The 22,574-nt window shown below is 37.1% G+C and overlaps 1 protein-coding gene across 1 annotated transcript; it reads left to right on the top strand.

The window, feature by feature from the left end:
• Window positions 1-5,786: 5,786 nt before the first annotated feature.
• Window positions 5,787-22,242, top strand: LOC110116217 (F-box/kelch-repeat protein OR23). The gene is made up of 2 exons (XM_020849718.2): window positions 5,787-6,932; window positions 21,594-22,242. Exons 1-2 carry the CDS (start codon window positions 5,938-5,940, stop codon window positions 21,880-21,882), a joined length of 1,284 nt encoding a protein of 427 aa, XP_020705377.1. The 5' UTR covers window positions 5,787-5,937; the 3' UTR covers window positions 21,883-22,242.
• Window positions 22,243-22,574: the final 332 nt, after the last annotated feature.

Below are 22,574 nucleotides of genomic sequence, written 5' to 3'. Positions count from 1 at the left end.
TATACTTGATACGTCATCACAAAATTATCTTGATTGGGCACGAATCTCGAGGCAAAATCAGTTCGGAAACTTCAAAATTTAATTTTGGGAGCATATGAACTCCGATTTCAGCGAGCTTACAGTCAAACTGAGCGTCTCGGAAACCGTGATTTTGAATTTAGAATCAATGGGAATCAATTAAAGCATTAAATAGGCTCTTAATAGGTTTAAATAGGTCATTTTGACCTATTATGACTTGGTTTGACCAAGTCAATGGTTGACTTGGCCAAATAGGTCCAAGTTAGGTGGGGTTTGAGCCAAGGAAAGGTTTGAATGGATTTAAAATCAGATTGGACTCAAACAGGCTAAATGGGTCGACCTGGGCTCAACAAAGTTGACACAGGACTCATGTCTGAGCTCCTGCAATCATTGCAGCATGAAGAGACCGCATACAAGGTTTCATTAACCACGTCAGCGCGGTCTTATGTCAGCTCAATCCTCCGTTGTCGGGATTAAATGTCGACCAAGATCGCGTCGGACAGAAGAGCGAACCATGGGATCAGATCTGCGGTCAGAAATTCAAATCAAGCTTCGCGATCTGGGCCTTTGATCAGAGGATCAACATCCTAGAATATGCACAGTTCACACGGACGGAAACCGAAATCCTAGAATGGAAAATCATCCCGTTCTCGCAATTTACTAAACGAAATCAAATAAAATTTTAAACACAACATCTATGTATGAAGAGCATCGGTGGGGAGGTGATGTCGAATTTTAAAACGCACTGTATGAAAAGCTAATTAGATCTAAGTGCCCTAACTTAGGTTTAGGGATTTCACCTCCGTTTTTAGACGGTTTGACCCGTATGTAGGCATGTTGCACTTGTAGGCTGTCCACGCTCCTAGTTGTAGAAGAAATAGCATTTCGAAACGCGATGGATCGACATGAAATCATCTTGGAACGCTTTGGCCTTGATTCGTCGGATTTCTCGCCGCCAGCGACTTAGAACGGTCGTGTTTGAGTTGGAAACAATGGAGGGAAGTCGTGGGAGCTCTCACCTCAAAGATCTCAGGCTGAGGAGGTCTAGAGAGAGAAAGAGCACAAAAAGATCCCCTAAACAACCTAATTTTCACTATTTAAATGCCATAACCCTTAGATATGCGAGTATGATTAGATCTCAAGCTGAATAGGAGGGAAACCAAGGGATTTAGCCGTGATTTTGAATTTAGAATCAATGGGAATCAATTAAAGCATTAAATAGGCTCTTAATAGGTTTAAATAGGTCATTTTGACCTATTATGACTTGGTTTGACCAAGTCAATGGTTGACTTGGCCAAATAGGTCCAAGTTAGGTGGGGTTTGAGCCAAGGAAAGGTTTGAATGGATTTAAAATCAGATTGGACTCAAACAGGCTAAATGGGTCGACCTGGGCTCAACAAAGTTGACACAGGACTCATGTCTGAGCTCCTGCAATCATTGCAGCATGAAGAGACCGCATACAAGGTTTCATTAACCACGTCAGCGCGGTCTTATGTCAGCTCAATCCTCCGTTGTCGGGATTAAATGTCGACCAAGATCGCGTCGGACAGAAGAGCGAACCACGGGATCAGATCTGCGGTCAGAAATTCAAATCAAGCTTCGCGATCTGGGCCTTTGATCAGAGGATCAACATCCTAGAATATGCACAGTTCACACGGACGGAAACCGAAATCCTAGAATGGAAAATCATCCCGTTCTCGCAATTTACTAAACGAAATCAAATAAAATTTTAAACACAACATCTATGTATGAAGAGCATCGGTGGGGAGGTGATGTCGAATTTTAAAACGCACTGTATGAAAAGCTAATTAGATCTAAGTGCCCTAACTTAGGTTTAGGGATTTCACCTCCGTTTTTAGACGGTTTGACCCGTATGTAGGCATGTTGCACTTGTAGGCTGTCCACGCTCCTAGTTGTAGAAGAAATAGCATTTCGAAACGCGATGGATCGACATGAAATCATCTTGGAACGCTTTGGCCTTGATTCGTCGGATTTCTCGCCGCCAGCGACTTAGAACGGTCGTGTTTGAGTTGGAAACAATGGAGGGAAGTCGTGGGAGCTCTCACCTCAAAGATCTCAGGCTGAGGAGGTCTAGAGAGAGAAAGAGCACAAAAAGATCCCCTAAACAACCTAATTTTCACTATTTAAATGCCATAACCCTTAGATATGCGAGTATGATTAGATCTCAAGCTGAATAGGAGGGAAACCAAGGGATTTAGCCGTGATTTTGAATTTAGAATCAATGGGAATCAATTAAAGCATTAAATAGGCTCTTAATAGGTTTAAATAGGTCATTTTGACCTATTATGACTTGGTTTGACCAAGTCAATGGTTGACTTGGCCAAATAGGTCCAAGTTAGGTGGGGTTTGAGCCAAGGAAAGGTTTGAATGGATTTAAAATCAGATTGGACTCAAACAGGCTAAATGGGTCGACCTGGGCTCAACAAAGTTGACACAGGACTCATGTCTGAGCTCCTGCAATCATTGCAGCATGAAGAGACCGCATACAAGGTTTCATTAACCACGTCAGCGCGGTCTTATGTCAGCTCAATCCTCCGTTGTCGGGATTAAATGTCGACCAAGATCGCGTCGGACAGAAGAGCGAACCATGGGATCAGATCTGCGGTCAGAAATTCAAATCAAGCTTCGCGATCTGGGCCTTTGATCAGAGGATCAACATCCTAGAATATGCACAGTTCACACGGACGGAAACCGAAATCCTAGAATGGAAAATCATCCCGTTCTCGCAATTTACTAAACGAAATCAAATAAAATTTTAAACACAACATCTATGTATGAAGAGCATCGGTGGGGAGGTGATGTCGAATTTTAAAACGCACTGTATGAAAAGCTAATTAGATCTAAGTGCCCTAACTTAGGTTTAGGGATTTCACCTCCGTTTTTAGACGGTTTGACCCGTATGTAGGCATGTTGCACTTGTAGGCTGTCCACGCTCCTAGTTGTAGAAGAAATAGCATTTCGAAACGCGATGGATCGACATGAAATCATCTTGGAACGCTTTGGCCTTGATTCGTCGGATTTCTCGCCGCCAGCGACTTAGAACGGTCGTGTTTGAGTTGGAAACAATGGAGGGAAGTCGTGGGAGCTCTCACCTCAAAGATCTCAGGCTGAGGAGGTCTAGAGAGAGAAAGAGCACAAAAAGATCCCCTAAACAACCTAATTTTCACTATTTAAATGCCATAACCCTTAGATATGCGAGTATGATTAGATCTCAAGCTGAATAGGAGGGAAACCAAGGGATTTAGCCGTGATTTTGAATTTAGAATCAATGGGAATCAATTAAAGCATTAAATAGGCTCTTAATAGGTTTAAATAGGTCATTTTGACCTATTATGACTTGGTTTGACCAAGTCAATGGTTGACTTGGCCAAATAGGTCCAAGTTAGGTGGGGTTTGAGCCAAGGAAAGGTTTGAATGGATTTAAAATCAGATTGGACTCAAACAGGCTAAATGGGTCGACCTGGGCTCAACAAAGTTGACACAGGACTCATGTCTGAGCTCCTGCAATCATTGCAGCATGAAGAGACCGCAGACAAGGTTTCATTAACCACGTCAGCGCGGTCTCATGTCAGCTCAATCCTCTGTTGTCGGGATTAAATGTCGACCAAGATCGCGTCGGACAGAAGAGCGAACCATGGGATCAGATCTGCGGTCAGAAATTCAAATCAAGCTTCGCGATCTGGGCCTTTGATCAGAGGATCAACATCCTAGAATATGCACAGTTCACACGGACGGAAACCGAAATCCTAGAATGGAAAATCATCCCGTTCTCGCAATTTACTAAACGAAATCAAATAAAATTTTAAACACAACATCTATGTATGAAGAGCATCGGTGGGGAGGTGATGTTGAATTTTAAAACGCACTGTATGAAAAGCTAATTAGATCTAAGTGCCCTAACTTAGGTTTAGGGATTTCACCTCCGTTTTTAGACGGTTTGACCCGTATGTAGGCATGTTGCACTTGTAGGCTGTCCACGCTCCTAGTTGTAGAAGAAATAGCATTTCGAAACGCGATGGATCGACATGAAATCATCTTGGAACGCTTTGGCCTTGATTCGTCGGATTTCTCGCCGCCAGCGACTTAGAACGGTCGTGTTTGAGTTGGAAACAATGGAGGGAAGTCGTGGGAGCTCTCACCTCAAAGATCTCAGGCTGAGGAGGTCTAGAGAGAGAAAGAGCACAAAAAGATCCCCTAAACAACCTAATTTTCACTATTTAAATGCCATAACCCTTAGATATGCGAGTATGATTAGATCTCAAGCTGAATAGGAGGGAAACCAAGGGATTTAGCCGTGATTTTGAATTTAGAATCAATGGGAATCAATTAAAGCATTAAATAGGCTCTTAATAGGTTTAAATAGGTCATTTTGACCTATTATGACTTGGTTTGACCAAGTCAATCGTTGACTTGGCCAAATAGGTCCAAGTTAGGTGGGGTTTGAGCCAAGGAAAGGTTTGAATGGATTTAAAATCAGATTGGACTCAAACAAGCTAAATGGGTCGACCTGGGCTCAACAAAGTTGACACAGGACTCATGTCTGAGCTCAACAAAGTTGGTATGCCCCTCTGAGTCTAGTGGAGGTGAGGGATTGAGCCAAGAAGGCTTTAAGTAGATTAAAAAAATCAAGTAGAAGGGAATCAGGGTCAATTTGGATCAACCAGGTTCCCAGAACCTGGGTTTGGGCTCAGCAGACTTGGCTTGACTCCCTAAACCCACTAGAAAGAGTCTTGGGGTCTAGCCTGGTCAAATTGACCAAGTCAACCCCTTGGTCCAAGGGGTTGGCAAAATCAAGGTCAACGCTAATGATGGATTTATTTTTAATTTTTGAGGAGTGACATGACCATTAAATATGAGGGAGATCAAGGGTATGGTGGGATTGGATTGAATGGATAGCTGATATTGACTCCTTTAATCATAGACCGTTTATAAAATATTTGAGTGAATTAATTATGTCAAAATTCAATGGATTTTGTGCTTGTTGGATTTGTCTCATTGAGTAGTTGGATTCGACTATAAGTATGTTAGGTTTGGAAATCATTTGATCGCTTAATTTATGGTTTGAACTTTCTAAATGTGCTTAGAGTCTTTGATTTGGACCCACTTGGGCTCGGATTGAGTCGAATTTGGTGTCGTTGGGTTCATATTTTCAAGGCGTTAAGTTCTACTATAAGTTTGCGGAAATCGGAGTTCAGATGATCCTAAATTTAATTTTGTAAGTTTTCAATTTGATTTTTCCTCTAGATTCGTGCCCGATCAAGATAATTTTTTGATGATATATGAAGCGCAAATCCTAAAACCTAAATTTGAATGAGATGCTGAATCTCTGAGCCAGATCGATCGGGCTGATAAGATAAAAATTAAAAATGAAAATTAATTTGAATATTCACGGTCTTCAAATTAACATCTTCAATTAATGCTTCCTTTGGACAACTTTATTATTACATATGAAAATAAAAATTTAGAATAAAAATTAAAATTTTTATTCTAAAATTTCATTTAAAAATAATAAAAAATTATCCAAAATAAAACCTAAGTATCACGTTATTACGTCCTCCGACCGGATGCAGAGGAACATCCGGTCCTAGTCAAAATACCTTATATACTGCTCGATTTAAACAGTATTTAGACTAGACCGAATGTTTCTTGCATCCGATCAACCGAACCAACTAAAAGTTCGAGCTATTTGTGGACTGTGAGTGTGCAACCGTAATAATTTCTACCGAAACGGACGCTTTATTTTGAGATTTTTGTTCAGTTCCCGAAACATTTTCTCAGTCTCATATCAACTTCTCACGCTCTGTTTTGACCCCACCAAACCGCGAAGAGCAGGCGGACGGCGGACGGCGGACGGCGGACGGCGAACGGGAATCCCTCGTAAGTGTCTTACTCCACGCCATGGACCATCCGCCACAATCATCCTCATCTACTTCCACCGGTGATGGAACCCTAACCCTAACTCTCATTCCCGGCCTCCCCGACGACATCGCAGCTCTAATTCTGATCTCCCTCCCCTACTCCCACCGCTCCCGCCTACGCCTTACCACCCGCGCTTGGTACGTCTTTCTCTCCTACGCCTCCGTAGCCCCTCTACGCCGCCTTCTCCGCCTCCCCCCTCGCCACATCCTCTGTCTATTCCCCTCCGACCCGTCTGTCGTCCGCCCCTTCCTCTTCGACCCCGCCGCCGCCGCCTGGGCGCCGCTTCCCCCTCTACCCTGCAACCCTTACCTTTATGGCCTCTCCAATTTCGCCACCATCGCTATAGGCCATCACCTTTATGTTCTTGGCGGCTCCCACTTTGACGCCCGTTCCTACCCCCTCGGGCTACCCCTGCCCTCCGCCGCTGTCCACCGCCTGGATCTCTCTGCTTCCTCGGCCCCATGGATTCGCCTTCCTGACATGCTTTCTCCACGCGGAAGCTTCGCCTGCGCCCCGATCGCCAGTGCCAACGCCATTATCGTCGCTGGTGGTGGCTCACGTCATGCCATGTTCCCCTCCAGCGGCACCCGCATGAGCTCCGTTGAGATCTTTGATGTTGATTCGGGGGAGTGGGCACCTTCCAATGGGCTGCCGAGGTATCGATCTGGATGCGTTGGGTTCTTTCGGGGGCTGCGACGGAGGCACTTGATCAAAGGGTGTGGTGCTGAGGAGGGTGAGGAGGAGTTCTGGGTAATGGGAGGTTATGGTGATTACCGGCCGGTGGCTGGCGTGGTGCCGGCTAATGTATATTATAAGGATGTATTGGTGCTTGGGCTGAGGAGTGGCAAGTGGAGGGAAGCTGGGGATATGTGGGAGGATGGGGAGAGGCAGAAGCTTGGCCTTGTGGTGGTCATGGATGGTGTGGATGGAGAGCAGATGGAGGTTTTCATGTTGGATCGTAACGCCATATTCAGGTTTTTCATTCTACTGTCAACATATCTTATTTGGCTTGTCTGCATCCTCGTGAAATATTAACATTGATTAGAATAAGAAGTTAAGAACGTGTAGAAATCCACCATCTCCTTGTCTTCGAGCATTTACTTTTAAGTGTTTTCTTTGATCACTAGTTTGATAGGATGTGCACTGGTGCACATTGCTAGATTTTAAGAAATGATAAAATGCAAAATTAATGAGTATTTTAATATTATTACATTAAAAATGTTCATTTATTTAAAATAAAATTAATGAATATAATGATTCACTCTTGATGAAATGAAAAGCTTGTTTTAGAAGTATAGTATACATGATTGTAAGGAGTTGAATCTTACAACAGAAATATAATAATCATCATCATCGTCATCCTAATTATGAACATAAGTATGCTTAATAGACGTTTGTTATCATCAAAATAAAATATAAACATTTATAAGTCTTATCTGGCAAATTATGCTATAACTGAAAGATGAGAGATTTGTTGTTACTTGTTAGTTTTAGAGGAAATCAATTAACTCATCCTCAATTTATTCATATAAAACATTCACATATAGTTACAATGTCGTAAAGAGTGTCAATCAGTCCTCTTTCTCAATATTTACATAGAATTGCTTAATAACTTAAAGCATGAGTTCATCTTTCTTTGCAAGGATCCAAACTTGTTTGTCCAAGAATTTGCTTGTAAGGGCCTCGGTAATCATTGCAGCTGAGAAGAACCCTACCTGACTTTTCCGAGAAAGAAGTTGAAATATATCATATATCTCAAAACAAAATTTAAAGGGAATGCAAAGAATTTTTTCTATCCTCAATTTGTGAATCACCAAATTGGATCTACCATTTTACTAAATTAAAAAAAAAAATCATTCCTTATTTCAACCCATCGATATTAAAATTACCCACAAAATATTTTGCAAATGTATTTTTGGCTTATTGTAATCCAAAGAATTTTTTCTTATTTCTAAATAGTATTAAGTTGCATATCAGCTATAACCCTTTCAGTTGAGTTAGCTATAAATCTATCCATTCAACATTATAAATCTAATTTGACCTCAGGATTTGGCAAATTATTTTTGGCATATTGAAATTAAGGATTAAGGTAATATTCTGTGACATGCAAATGTCGATTGAGCTGAACTTCCCATTTCTCATCTATGATTTCTTAAATCTCTATCTAGTTTGACCTCATCTCTTCCTAAATTTAGGACTATGAACTCCTTAACCTCATCCATTGCATTTTAAATGAAGCCTATAGCTGATTTTTTATCTGCATCAACCATTCGTAAAATTTAAAACAATGACTTTATTGTTGTTATTGCATAAATAACACTAAAATCTTTCATTCAAAACAAACAACTTAACTTTCTTTCCTTCTATTTTTTTTTCCTCTGCATTATTAAGCCATTATGTGAATGTGAAAATAGTATCTAAAGGTTGCCTTGTAGAGTCAAATAGGCTGTAGCAAATCTAGTTGTAACAAGTCATAGAAGTTTCTTTTTTTGAAAATCTTCCCATAAAAGCCAAAACCTATGAATGATTATAAATGAATTTACTTATCTTTTTTGCTTTGTTTAATGTTTTTTATGCTGATGCATGTCACCAAGTTTATCAAAAAGTTAAATATAGATATTCTCTCTTCTCTATCACTTTTTTTGTAGCTACCCAAAAACACTAGCATTATTTGTAACAACTTATACTATTAAATGCTTTATATTCTCCTCTATGATGCCATTAAGAAGTTCAAATATGTAGTATGCATCCTTGACTTGATGTTATGCTTCAACAAACTTGAAGAAAATAGTGCCGTGGGGATTGCTAATTAAAATATTGATCAAACTTCTATTCTTGATCAGCCATAAGATATAATTGTCACGTCAATTTGATTCCAAGTTCTTCTAAACTTCCTAATGACCGTTTTAGTGTTATTCGACTCCTTCAATACCCAAATTCTCAAATTTTAAATAGACCAGTTTTTTTGCCTTGATTATAGGAACCTATGGAATGAATCATGTTGAAACAAGTAGAGGTTGTCACTTTAAATGGAATGATATTTTCATAAAAGAAGTTTACAATATCCATACAAACGTGCCTATGCACATCTCTAGCATTTCTAGGAGATTCCTATGGATTACCCCAGTGCCATCATCTTTTTTATTCTCTAAATTTATCATGTAGTGATTCATAGGTCATCTTGCACCTCTATTGATATTTATGGTTAAGAAGATAAGGAATCTTTGCACTAGTCCCTTAGCCGTTGAAAGAACCAACATATAATATATCATCGAATTGTAGTTGTGCTAAATGCTTTGACATTGTCATCTTATTTATATATGCACGAATCTTCTTTTTCACAGCCGTCGGCATCGTGGTAGATTGTGCATTATTCTTGTGAGAGCCAAAAAGATGTTTGATCATTCATTTAACACCCCATCTTAACAGCATTTTCTCAATCTTTACACTTTAGTTAAACATAAGTCTTGTCATTCCTTCCAAAATCAACTTGCACACTATGTTTCCATGCCAATTATTTTTTATGACCCATTGTGAATTTATCCTTTTTTTAACCATTTCTTAATCTTTACACTTTAGTTAAACATAAGTCTTGTCATTCCTTCCAAAATCAACTTGCACACTATGTTTCCATGCCAATTATTTTTTATGACCCATTGTGAATTTCTCCTTTTTTTAACCATTTCTTACAAAACCCTAGAATGAAAATTTTAATTAAAAAAATTTAAACATGTGGATGTTCAAATAATCAAGAAACTCTAAATAAACAAAGTAAAGAAACCAGGTAGGAAAGAAAAAAAAAAGGGTTTAAGGACATTCACCAAAAGAAGAACATATGTGGTGGAGGAAGATATCTTTTGGAGAAAGAGAACTTGGCAATGAGGTGGCGGTGGCAACGATTGCAATAGACGGAGGCGGAGGTGTGCTTGAAAAGGATCGAAGAAGGGAAGGCGTGAGAGGAAATGAGCTTGAGCACCATGGTTCAGGTATTTCATGAAATTGAGAATACTTTCAACGTGAGGCATGAGTGATAAGATTAGATAATAGAAGGTTTTTAAATTTTATTTAGTAATATTTGTTAAAAAGACTGACTTTGAATTGCGTATACCTCAGAAATACTGATACGAGGTGTGACTCACATTATTTGCCATCAGGCATGTGCCTCATGGCTAAATTTTAGAAGAAGAAGAAAAATCTGAGGCGTCCCTCATATTATGCAATTTTAAATAGTTCTACCAACCTTTACTCATTATATGCTCTAATTATATCTCGATTATTCTATATCATAAATTCTGGATACTTAAAATATCATGTTTAGATATCATTTTATATTCTAATAATTGTTCTCATCACATATATCAAAATGTATATCATATGTACGTGCTTTATATTACTAATTCTAAATCTTTTGTTTTCTAAATAGTTTTTTCATTATTTTAAATTTTCACTTATTTTAATGGGTGTCATATCAAGTAGAATTATGCCATATGAAAAGTGCATACAAAAGGTACCTCAATTGGAACATGCTTTTGCCATATGAAAAGTGCATACAAAAAGCACCTCAATTTGAACATCCTTTGCAAGTTTCTCTGCAGTTAGTACAAAAAAGATATGGGACACATGTTGATCTTTGATATAATTCTATTATAATTAAAAATGAATTTTTGTCACTAACAACTGCTAATAGTTGTTTGTGTTCCATCATATTTATCTTTAATCACTTTAGTATGCCCTTGACATTCTCCTTTTATTCCTTAATGCACACCAATTTAATTCTCATGATATTTGATCATGTCTTCTCATGATCAATAAAAATAATTTGAAAATATTTTCTTTATTCTCTATATTTTTTCATTAGTCGTCTTAAAAAATCACATTTATGGATCTTTCTAGTATGAAATCAAATTAGTTCTCCAACAATGACATAATTTTCAAAGCACGTGCTTCATTACATTCTCTCATTCCCTCATTTTATGGCTCATAGGTTTGATTCCTCTGATTAATATAATTTTAATAATCTCTTTTGTTCTTAAATATTGGTACTAAAATGCTTCTTTTATAATTATTTGATATTTCTCTTAGTCTTCAAAAATTTATTGAAAAAATGTTATTAACTAAACCATTGTAATATCTATCATAACTCTCCAAATTTGTTTGTGTAGGTTCCTAGAGCTTTACCTTTATGCATTTTTTTAGAGCTAACTCCACATCACCTTTTTTTTTAATATCAATATATAACATGCATCATTATATAAGATGCCAGCTCAGTGGAGAATGAGTGTGTTAATTCATATTTTTAAGAATAAAGGTGATGCACAGGAGTGCGAATTATAGATGAATTAAGTTAATGTGTCATACTTTAAAACTATGAGAGCGAGTTATGGAGCATAGGTTGTGGCATGATACTAATGTTTCTCAAAATCAATTTGGATTCATGCCGGGTAGGTCTACTATGGAAGCCATACATTTATTGAGAGGTTTGATGGAGGAATATAGACAGAAGGATGATCTACATATGATATTTATTTATTTAGAGAAAGCATATGCTAAAATTCCAAGAGAAGTACTTTGGAGTGTTCTTTAAATGAAAGGAGTTAATAACGCTTATATCCAAATAATTAAAGATATGTTTGCAGGAGCTATTACTTGTGTTCAAACACAAGGTGGTTTGACAAAGTATTTTTTTATTTCGGTTGTATTACATCAAGGATCAGTCTAAAGTCCATATATTTTTGCTTTAGTCATGGATGTTCTGACTAGACATTTGAAAGAGGATGTACCTTGGTGTTTGTTTTTTGCTGATGATATTCTTCTTGTTGATAAGACTAGAGAGAGAGTTGAAGGTAAAATTGAATTATGGAGGTCAATCTTAGAGTCTAAAGGTTTTCACTTGAGTAGATCTAAAACTGAATATATGGAGTGTAATTTTAGTAGCAATAGACCTAGTGAGGGGATTGTAACTTTGGGCGATCAAGTCATTAATAAGAGTACACTTTTTAGATATCTTGGATCTATTGTTCAGAGTGATGGTGAAATAGATGGTGATATTATCAACATAATTCAAGTTGGATGATTGAAGTGGAGGAATGCATCGGGCTTGTTGTGCGATAGAAAAGTCCCTCTCAAACTTAAAGGAAAATTCTATAAGATGGTGGTGAGACCTGCAATGCTTTATGGTGCCGAATGTTGGTCATTAAAAGAGAAGCATAATACTAAGTTAAGTGTTGCAGAGATGAGGATGCTTAGGTGGATGAGTGGCTTTACCCTTAGAGATAGGATACGAAATGAGCATATACGTGAAAAGGTTGGAGTAGCTTTAGTGGAAGATAAGATTAGAGAGAGTACCTTAGATGGTTTGGCCACATTAAACGGAGGCCTTCCGATGACCCGGTTAGGAAAGTTGAGGTATTAGATTTGACTTATGTTAAGAAAGTTAGAGGTAGACCTAAAAAGACTTGGTTAGAAAATATTCGAAATGATCTTTCTTTGTTAGATTTAAATGAGAATTTGACTTTTAACACGACACAATGGAGAAAAAGAATTCATGTAGCCGACCCCACGTAGTGGGACAAAGGCTTGATGCCGTTGTTGTTGTTGTATATAACATGCATCATTATATTATTCATTATACCTTTTCAAAGTAATTCATTCCTTAATGTATCAAAGTAGCATTTTCATCTTTCCTTAATATATTCATATTTAATTATGCCTCTATAGGGGTGTAAGTGAGCCGAGCCGGCTCAAGCTCGACTCGTTAACGAGCTCGTGAGCCGAACTTATCGAGCCACGAGCTCGAGCTCAAACTCGAGCTCGTTTAACAAACGAGCTCGAGTTCGAGCTTAATAAGGCTCGCGAGCCGACTCGAAATTATTAAATTTAAATATTTAAAAAATTAATAATAATTTCATTTTAAATTACCGCCTGATTTTTAAACTCCCGCCTATGCTGGCTCAAATGTCAATCGCAACCCCCTCTCTCTCCTCTGATAGCAACAGAGTAATAATGGCAAAACCAAAAAAAGTAAAAAATTGATCTCTCTCTCTTCTCTGGCATCAACAGAGAAATAAATGGCAAGTAATAAATGACAACCTCTAAAATCTGCACTCTCTCTCCCTTCCTCCCGCTGCAGCTGTAGAAGACAACCAATCAAATCAAATTTTTTGAAGAAAGAGAATAAATATCTTGCTCTCTCTTCCTCCCACAAGTATTTTGAGTGCACTAGTGTGTGAGCCCGACCACGTCGGAGGCTCGACGAGCAGCTCGAAAACTCGTTTATGGTGGAACGAGTCAAGCTCGAGCTTGATTTTTGAGCTTGACTCGAGTTCGAGCTCGATGTTTGACAGTTGAGCTCGACTCGAACACCTCTTGAATCGAGCTCGACTCGGCTCGTTTGCACCCCAATGCCTCTAACTTGATCGAAGTCTCTAGCTTTTTAATCTCATGCCTTAGTTATTTTATTTATCTTTTTTTCTCTTTCCTTTGTAATTATTCTAACATATAAAATATCAACAAGTACATCTTTTGCTTCACTCATTATTCTCATTGCCAGAATTTTAGCCTTTTTATAATCATATATGGCTCAAGATTAATCAATTTTTTGTCACTCTTTGACAAAATATCTCTTTTCATTGATTACATTTTTTTTTTAAATGTCATATTCCATGTCTAAATTTTCTTCTCAGTAGGGTTGTAACCGAACAACTGCACTCAATGAGCAACTCCATAACCTGTCATATAATGCTTGCCTATGTTCTTTTATTTATATAATTATACATGCTTGAATAAAATTTTAAAAATTAATCATATAAATGAACAAATTTGAATACAGACTTGCTTGTTCATTTATGTTCTCGAAGATGCTCGTTTGTTGTTTAATAACTAGTTTGCTAAAAACACGATAAAATACTCATTTAGCAATGACTTAATTTTTAATTGAATGACTTATTCTATGTGATTATATCAATTTTCCTAAAATTTATATGCTTTAAAACTTATTTAAACTTTACTAAATAACTTAAATAACACCTCAATAATTATGTCAATTTTTAATATATCTATAAATACAATAACATCTAGTTATTAGGCTATATCTTTAGATTATGAACATAAAAAATATAATTATTTATGCTTAAATTTTGATTTCTGCTTTATCTCGATAAGAAAATTAATAAACAAATTTGAACAAGATTTAAAACTTTAGATCATGTTCAAGCTCAGCTTAGACTAAGCAAGAAAATAAATGAACAGACTTCAATGCAGTATTTGACTTAACTCAGTTCATTTACATTCCTACTTATCATTGTAAGATCTAATTTGTAAGCTCTCATAAATTTTTTTACGATTCTAATGAAACTATATGCTAAAGTATTGCTCGAGCTACTGAGAGTGTTTGAGAGATTGCCATTTGTTTTGGGAATTGCCTGGAGTTTTTATTAGATATTTGAACTCTTATTATTCTATGGAATCTTGTATTTTCCGTGAATATTCTTCTTTGCATTGGATATAAGAGCTTTTTATTCTTCTGATGGTAGACTGAAAGTTAACTGTAGAAGTTCTAGATCATAATATTGAGTGTATATTTAAAATTGATGATATTGAATCTCGTGACAATGGATGTATGCTGGCTTTTTCCTTCGTCTCTTTGTGGTTCTCGAAGGAATTGTTTTGGCAGATATTTTCTGAAAAGTTTGCTTCAGACATTATTGAGCCATGAATTATACCATAAATTTTGAAGTTTGAGCCATAGATTCCCATTTTGCATGTGGCATGCTAGCCTTTTTAACTCAGATGATTGCGATTGTTGTTGATGTGAAATACCTAGAGTTGCCAAAAGTTTGTATTCTTGATAGTATAAATGATCGATTGATATGCGCAAGTGCCCTCCTGCAATTTGCATCTAGCTAAATGGAGATTTTAGCTTAGCCATGCTCCTCTTTCATGTCCAATAAATATATTGGCTATTCACTTTGCTTTATCTCTCAACAGTCTTTTCCCCTAAATAGATGTGTTGACTTGGCGGCATCATGTTTTCCATTCAATTCCATTTTGTTTTTCTTGTAGTGTCTCTTCAGATTTTTCATAAAATTTATGACGACTCCAGTGCTTCTCACGGGTTTAGTTTTATTTTTGTGATGAATAATTTTTCTCTTAGACCCCTTTATTTACTGTATTTTTTTTAAAGAACATGAGAAGGAACGATGATGGTGAGTATAGCTATTATAACTGATGATTGTTGCCAAAGAACCTGGTGACAATAGGTACTATTTTATAATAATAATAAAAAAAACTATGACATAAATCGTCAAGAAATTCAACTTGGTTCATGATGATCACAAAATCACACAATAAGAAAAATAAAGCAAGTATCAATTTTAAATTTTAACTATAATACTTTTAATTTTTAAGTGAAACAAGATTCAAGTTATTCTTCTATCAAAACTTAAATACATCATTAGGATCAAAATTCAGAATGTCCTCTTCTTCACTTTAGTATCTTCAAAAGAATCATCATTCATACAATTCTACTGTCAATCTTGAAAATCTTATGCAATCACTATCATTTTCTTCTTAATCTCTTTGTCAATTAAAATTACATTCAATATAATTTAAAATAAAATAAGAAATTAATATAACAACTAAAGAATCTATTATAATTAACTTAACCTTTTGAATTGTTATATTCTCCAACTCTTTTGTTTTTTTTTTCTTTTGGATGATTATGAAGCAAAAATTATACCAAATTCAATATGTATTACAGTGTTACAATTATAATTAATTATCTTTTGAATTCATCGATGCTCCAACTAAACTTTGTTTTTTTAATTGATTGTGAAATAAGAGTTGCATCCAATTCAATAGTTTCTTCAATGTCAGCAATGATATCTTCACTCTCATCATTACTCAGGACAATTCATTCCTCTTTAACTTCAAAGCTTTCATGATTTGCTTGAGCTATCACTTCATCATTAGATGAAAAATCCTTCCCTCATTGTGATTCAATTCTTTGTTCAAATGCGAGAATTGAAAATTTTGAGGAGGATTATCTCTTTGTACATGCATGAGACCTATATTTTTGGTCTTATTCCTCTTTTTTCCCCTTTCTTACCCTCCTAATTATTATTTTTTATTGTAATTGAAAGTGTAATTGAGTTTTGTTAGATTTGCTACAATCTGAATTTCTTTGATATGAGATTTTAATCATATGGTAGCTCTCTTAATTCTTGACTCTTGTTAATTTAGAGTAAAAGATGATTAGCCTCACAACTTTCAATTTTTATTAATGAAATTGAATAGTTGTTTGAAATTAATAGCTCGCCTTACAATTATTGTATGCTTATTATATTATTTTCTTGCATCTAAATCAACATTTCACATTAGATATGTATTAAAAAGTACTAACTCTAGATGTCCTACATGAACCATATAAGCTCAAAAGAGTTTGTTCTTGGTGCTACATTGTTTTGTCTTCACAAGGCTATTGTTCTTTAGTCAAACCATATAGTTAGGGTCTTTGAATGTTGATAGGGTTTGGGTTAGTTTGGGTTAGTCGATAATCTCGAGTCCAAAAATATAACTAGCTTATAGTTTTGGTCTTATTCCCCTTTCTTTTTCTTTTCTTCCCCTCCCAAGTATTATTTTTGGTTATTAATTGAAAGTGTGATTGAGTTTTGTTAGATTGTTCTCTTGATATGATATTTTAATTGTATGGTTGCTCTCTTGATCCTTAAAGCTCTTGTTAATTTAGAATAGAAGATGATAAGCCTTACATATTCAATTTTTATTGAAGAAATCTAATAGTTGTTTAATTTGATCGCTTGTCTTACAAATATTGCATGTTTATTGTATTATTATTTTTGCATCTAAATCAACATGGCATGTTAGGCGTGTATTAAAATTTTTCAACTCTAGATGTCCCACGGGAACTATATATGCTGAAAAGAGTTTGAAGTGTTCTTGGTGCTACATTATTTTGTCTTTATTGGGTTATTTTTTTCTGAGCTAACCCCACGTACTGGGATAAAGGTTTATTATTGTTGTTGTTGGGGTTATTGTTCAGTGTCAAATCATATAGTTATAACTGGGTGTTTGAAATGATCTTCAAATGTTGGTAGGTTTGGGTTAGTGGATTATTGATGCAAGACTAAAATGTCTAAGCAATGTTAGGAAAGAATCTTGCACAATTTCATTTAGGGAGCTTTATCAACTAAAATACTTGTAGTGATTAAACGAGGAAATAAAACAAGATAGAGGTGATATTAGCTTATGCCCAGTCGCACGACTAGAGATTAGGATCGCAAAATAATCAATGGTTCAAAACATAACGCACATGAAATATTTCCAACAAAAAATCCCTACACTAACAATGAGATTAATCACTATGAAAAGATCCATCTCTTAACAAGCGAAGAAACATTAACACTATCCTTATGAATCAAATAAGGCCACAATTGAAAGCAGCTAAGAGGATATAAGAGTTGGAGGAAGAGTTTACCCAAATGAAAGAAGATACAAAGCTCCAGTGTGGTCGTTTGGATGTTTGAGAAAGAGTGGACAGCAACACGAACTTCCTAGCTGCCTTTGGACAACACTGACAATTTTTAGATGGTGGACTGCAAGCTAACTGGCTCTGGATTCTTTGGACAGCAAACTGAAACCTCCGGACAGCAAGTGTAGCTTCCTTGGATGGCGGGACAGCAGAAGGGTTTGCTGAAATTCTCAAACAGCAACAGAGAAATCTAGGAGAGGAGTGGGAGAGGAGTTTCAGCCAATCGGAAGGTTTGGGATGAGCTTTTGAAAAGATAAGAGGAGAGAGAGAGGGGCCGGCCATATGGGGAGATAAGTTAAGGATTCTATTTCCAGGAGATGGTGTTAATTGATGGAAGAAAATATCCCAAATATGGAATTTGATTTCAGATTTAACGGGGAATTAATTGGGACTAATAATGATGTAGGATTTAGAGAGGAGAGGGGTAGGCCGGCGGCATGCTTGGAGGGAGAGGAGTTTAGGAAGGGGATTTAATGATTGCCTAACAAGAATATCCGATTGGGAAAAATTGTTTAACTCACATCCCATTTGAAATTTGATTTGACTTGATTTAAATAACTTACCTAAAATAGATTGTCTGTTTTAGGAAGGATTTCAAAATTCAAAATTGATTGAATATTTGAAATCAAGGCTTTCCAAAGGAGTTCATATAGAGAAAGGAAAGTAATGATGGAAGATTTGAATTTGGAGGCAAGGGAAGGGCAGGGGGGGCGGCCGCTAGGGTTAGGATTAGGTTTGGGTTGGTGGCGTGGAGGTGGGAGGGGATGGCCAGTTGGATTGTGGTGGTGGTGGGGTTTGACCGAGAGAAGGGGGTGGGGTTATGGTTGACCGGCGGCTAGAAGGGGTGGGTGCGGGTTTAGCCAGGAGAGGGAGGAGGGGCTTTGGTCGACGGTGGAAGGGGAAGGGAGGGAGGATGGAGAACGACGTCGGTGACCACAAACTCGGACTCTTCCTGCAGTTGGTGGGTATTGCGATGCCCTCACTTAAGGACTTCAATCTCTCCAAAGCTCTCTCTCACAACACATAAGAGACAATAAACAAAAGGCTGAAATTTTTCATAATATCATTCATTACCCTCAAGTAAGGAGGGAAAGGCTTTAAATAGCCCAAAACAATAAAGAAAATACAAAAGTCTCAATTGCCCTTAGGGCATACATAGGTCTAGGCCCTTAAACGAGGGCATAAATGAAAAAAATACAATATACTCATGAAACATAATACAATAATAAAACTAATACAATAATAATCAAAAGTAAATCGGTGCAATCGTGGCCGTCGATCGTCGGTCCCACCTCTGGTAGGGAAAATTATTAGGTACGGATACCGGACGTCGTCCAAAGACCAATAAAAATGTGCTACGTCACCTCAAAAGTGTACCGCACTTGGTACCGAGCACGATACCGAGCATCGATACTGCTCGGTATCACGCTCGGTACCAAGTGGTACCGGACGGTTCTCCCGTCCGGTGTCCGCTCAAAATAATCTCTCATATGATAGACTCTCCGAGGCCTGATGTCCTCATTAATTATCTTGAGCTCAATGTTATGCCTGCACACAAATAATAAAATAAGAGCTCAACAAGCCAATTTCTGTATTTTATCACTAGTAAAACCCTCCTAATTTTTGGGGTATGTTAATCACATTGACACTTGCTTCCTGCTCATACAACCAAAAACGATAAGTCTATCCTGAGAAATGTTTCTCAGGGAAAACCCTTCAAATCTGTTGTTAGTGTGATTCTAAAGCTTAGAAAAGAAAAAGAAAAGCATTCATGATTTATTTCAAAGGGATTTCATAAAGCTTGATATTATTTTAATGGACGTTTCCTTTAATTGGATATTGTTATTTATAGAAAAGTGAGGGTGAAGGTTAATTTAAAGTTTTTCTTGCGATTGATGTTGGATGGTGGGTGAAGGGTGTAGTGCTGTAACTAACGTATTAAGTATTCCGCATGGGGAGTATTTTTACAAGAATGAAACTCACAAGAATGGACGAGGCCTGCACAAGCAGTGGAGTATGTTGTTTAATTCGATGCAAAGTGAATAATCTTACCAGTGCTTGACATGCCATGAATCATCTTGAAAATGGGGTGCCTTCGAAAATGTGGATGTAGGTGGTGCATGGTTGTCATCAGCTTGTGCCTTAAGATGTTGGATTAAATCATGCAACAAGCCTTGTTGGAGAAGTAAAAACACACTGCGAACACAAACAAGAAAGAGGAAATGTAGCGGAAAAGAAAGAACACTAGGATTCTACATAGAAAAATTCGAAATCGGGAAACAAAACCATGAGGCCATAGTACATCAAGAAATTCACTATGAAAATTTGGAGAAAAATTGTACATATCTCTTTCTCTCTCATCATCTCCTTGTTTCTCTTCTCTCTTTTTTCTTTCTTACACTAGAACATACAAAGAGATACTCATTAAAACATCCAAAAGGATGCAATCCTTAAAGAAAAAATGAGAAAAAAAAATGCCCAGCTCGTCTCGTAACGTCACGCTCCAACAGTGGTGCTTACTCTCCCTATTAAATCTGTCAACGTGCATCGAGGTCTGGAGTGCCGCAACGCATTGCTCTCTATCTCTTGCTTGACTCGTAGCACCATGATGCTGAGGTTTAGAGTGCCACTGTGCTCCATTCTCCATCTACCTCCAACCACTCAATACAACGTCACAACACTCAGGTACACAATATCGTAGCACTGTACGGTTGTACGGAAAAAATCTTGTACCTTGCACCCGAACCCCAAGCAAGGGGAGGAATACTTGCAACCCCCCGACTAGCTCGGCTGATGGAATTGAGGTCCAAGGCAATAATACAATCCGATTGATCTACACAATCATATTTTGCACAAAACTATGAGCGAAACTCGTATGTTTAGTTGCCACCATTGAGTTTAGAATCTTGAACAGACTGCCGGTCAAGTCATCATTATCCTACTGCCCCGGATTACTTATATAAAAGTGAAGGTGAAGGATAATTTAACATTTTTCTTGAGATTAACGTTGGATGAATTGGGTACCTCATTTTAGAGATCTATGCCAGATGAAATTCCCCTGCTGAAAAATATTTTGGTTCTATCCCTTTTTAGGGGCTTAAGAAGCGAAGCACTTGACTTGCTTATCTTGCCCTTTAGGGGGAGAGATGGATACGTCGACACAGAACACTTAGGCTTTAAGATTTGTGCCCTTGGAGATGAAATCATGTGATAGGATTGGTATGTGATTTGTGTTTGGTGTGATCTGTTTCATGTTTCAAGATTAGTGCTTGACTTTTTATTGATTTAATGGAAAGGTTTTTACACCTTGAGGCAATCTTATGGTTGAGATCTGCAATGACGGTTGCTTCATCCTACGTTTGTTTGCTTAAAGATAGTAGAAATACGAATTTTCTTGCCATTATTTGGACTCACGAGATTAATCGGCACTTAATACTTTATAGGGAAGTATCCATTCTAATTTAAATCTGTAGTTTTTTTTTTTTTTTTTTCTAAATTTGCTTAATATGAGATTAAGCCATTTGCAGCGCCTTCCATCCTTAAAATACTGTTTTAACTTCATCATCCAATTTCTGGAAGGAAATTTGCGGGATGATGAGTAATTGACACCCGAATTAATATATTGAATTTGAAGCTATCTATGCCGTCATGAATTGTTGTTGATCCACTGTCAGCAGTGCATTGATTACAATATGGCCTCTCTCAAGAATGGCTGGCTATCTTTCTATCCAAAGGGCCAAACAAGCCCCGTCGTTATAAGAGATTATTCTGTGCGGACGCCGGACACAGCTTTACATCCAGAGACGAACCAGGTGCAGCCATGTCAGCGGTACCGAGCCGCGGTACCGAGCTGGGGTTTGTGGCGTATTCTGATTGGTCTTCGGACGTCCGCACAGAATAATTTTTTCGTTATTATGACCATCGGGCTATCCCATGCTGTAAACTCTCTGAAGATTCCTTGTATGAATTGTTTTTCAATATTTTATGGCTAATATACGATATATTTTACTCGTTCTACAATCATGGCATAAATTTGTTGCAGACTTGAAAGATGCCTTACCTTATCACTTTATTAAATTCTCATATGCAGATATAATTTTGCATTGAATCGTTGGCTTAAAGAGTCAAGCTTAAGGCGAAAACTGCCATCAGAAGATTCTTGCGGCTTCGTTGCCATGAATGGAGAGCTGTGTGTGCTAACCAAAGCAATACCATTAATTGACCCTTCAGAGCCCGGTAAAGTTTTCAGGAAGAGGATAACCCTAGAGATCCAAGCTTATGATCCACAGAGAAAGAAGTGGAGGTTCTTCACAACAAATCCTCCTTTTCATCACCCAATAGACTTCAAAACGGCTGTTTCCTGCTCCATTCAATTGTGAATTCATTCCCAGTTTCTTATTCCTAGGCTTCGTTTGGGACGGCTTTCTTACTATTTCTTAAAACAAATTTTTAGTAAAAAATTAATTTTTTAAACTAGAAAGCTGCTTTAAGAAGCAGTAAGAAGGCCGTCCCAAACGAAGCCTTAGTTACATATCCTGGTATTGCGTAGATTTATGTAAAGCCTTCTATTGTTGATATAAACATTGATTAGTGTATATCCTTTTATGCTGAAGAATTTTTTACATAGAATTCTGTATAGATGAAATCTTTGGATAATATATGGGCATTAGATGTGTGCCAAAATATATGATTTACTATGTACATATCAGAGCTTGATCAATAAATTGAAATTATAGTATAAAAAAAAATATTTTTTTTCAAGTATTTTCTGATTCAATTAGAATCTGATGCAGTTGGGAACCTGAGGATAGGCTGTGAAGGTTCAGAGCAAATCAGTATTTGTTATTCTGTGTTGGAGTTTGTGTGAGGAAGTTGATTTACTGTGGCTTTGAAGGCCTAAGCATAAATGGTTTCATTGAACTTGTTGTGAGGCGCCAAAAAATTTGTAAAGTTTAATATATGATAGAAAGGGTTATGTATCCATTAAAAATGTTGATAAGGCGGTAATTTAAGTAGAGAAGAAGCAATGCTTTTGTATATGATATATAAAAAAGAACAAATCAAGAGGAGT

This window comes from Dendrobium catenatum, unplaced genomic scaffold (assembly GCF_001605985.2).
Source record: "Dendrobium catenatum unplaced genomic scaffold, ASM160598v2 original_scaffold_101648, whole genome shotgun sequence".
NCBI lineage: Eukaryota > Viridiplantae > Streptophyta > Magnoliopsida > Asparagales > Orchidaceae > Dendrobium > Dendrobium catenatum.
The sequence above is the reverse complement of the archived record's forward strand: the minus strand, read 5'-3'. Positions and strand labels throughout refer to the sequence as shown.

Coding starts and splice junctions, on each gene's coding strand:
- LOC110116217 (XM_020849718.2), top strand. CDS start 5,938: ATGGACCATCCGCCACAATCATCCTCATCTACTTCCACCGGTGATGGA. Junction 6,933..21,593: donor GATCGTAACGCCATATTCAG/GTTTTTCATTCT, acceptor TCTCATATGCAG/ATATAATTTTGCATTGAATC.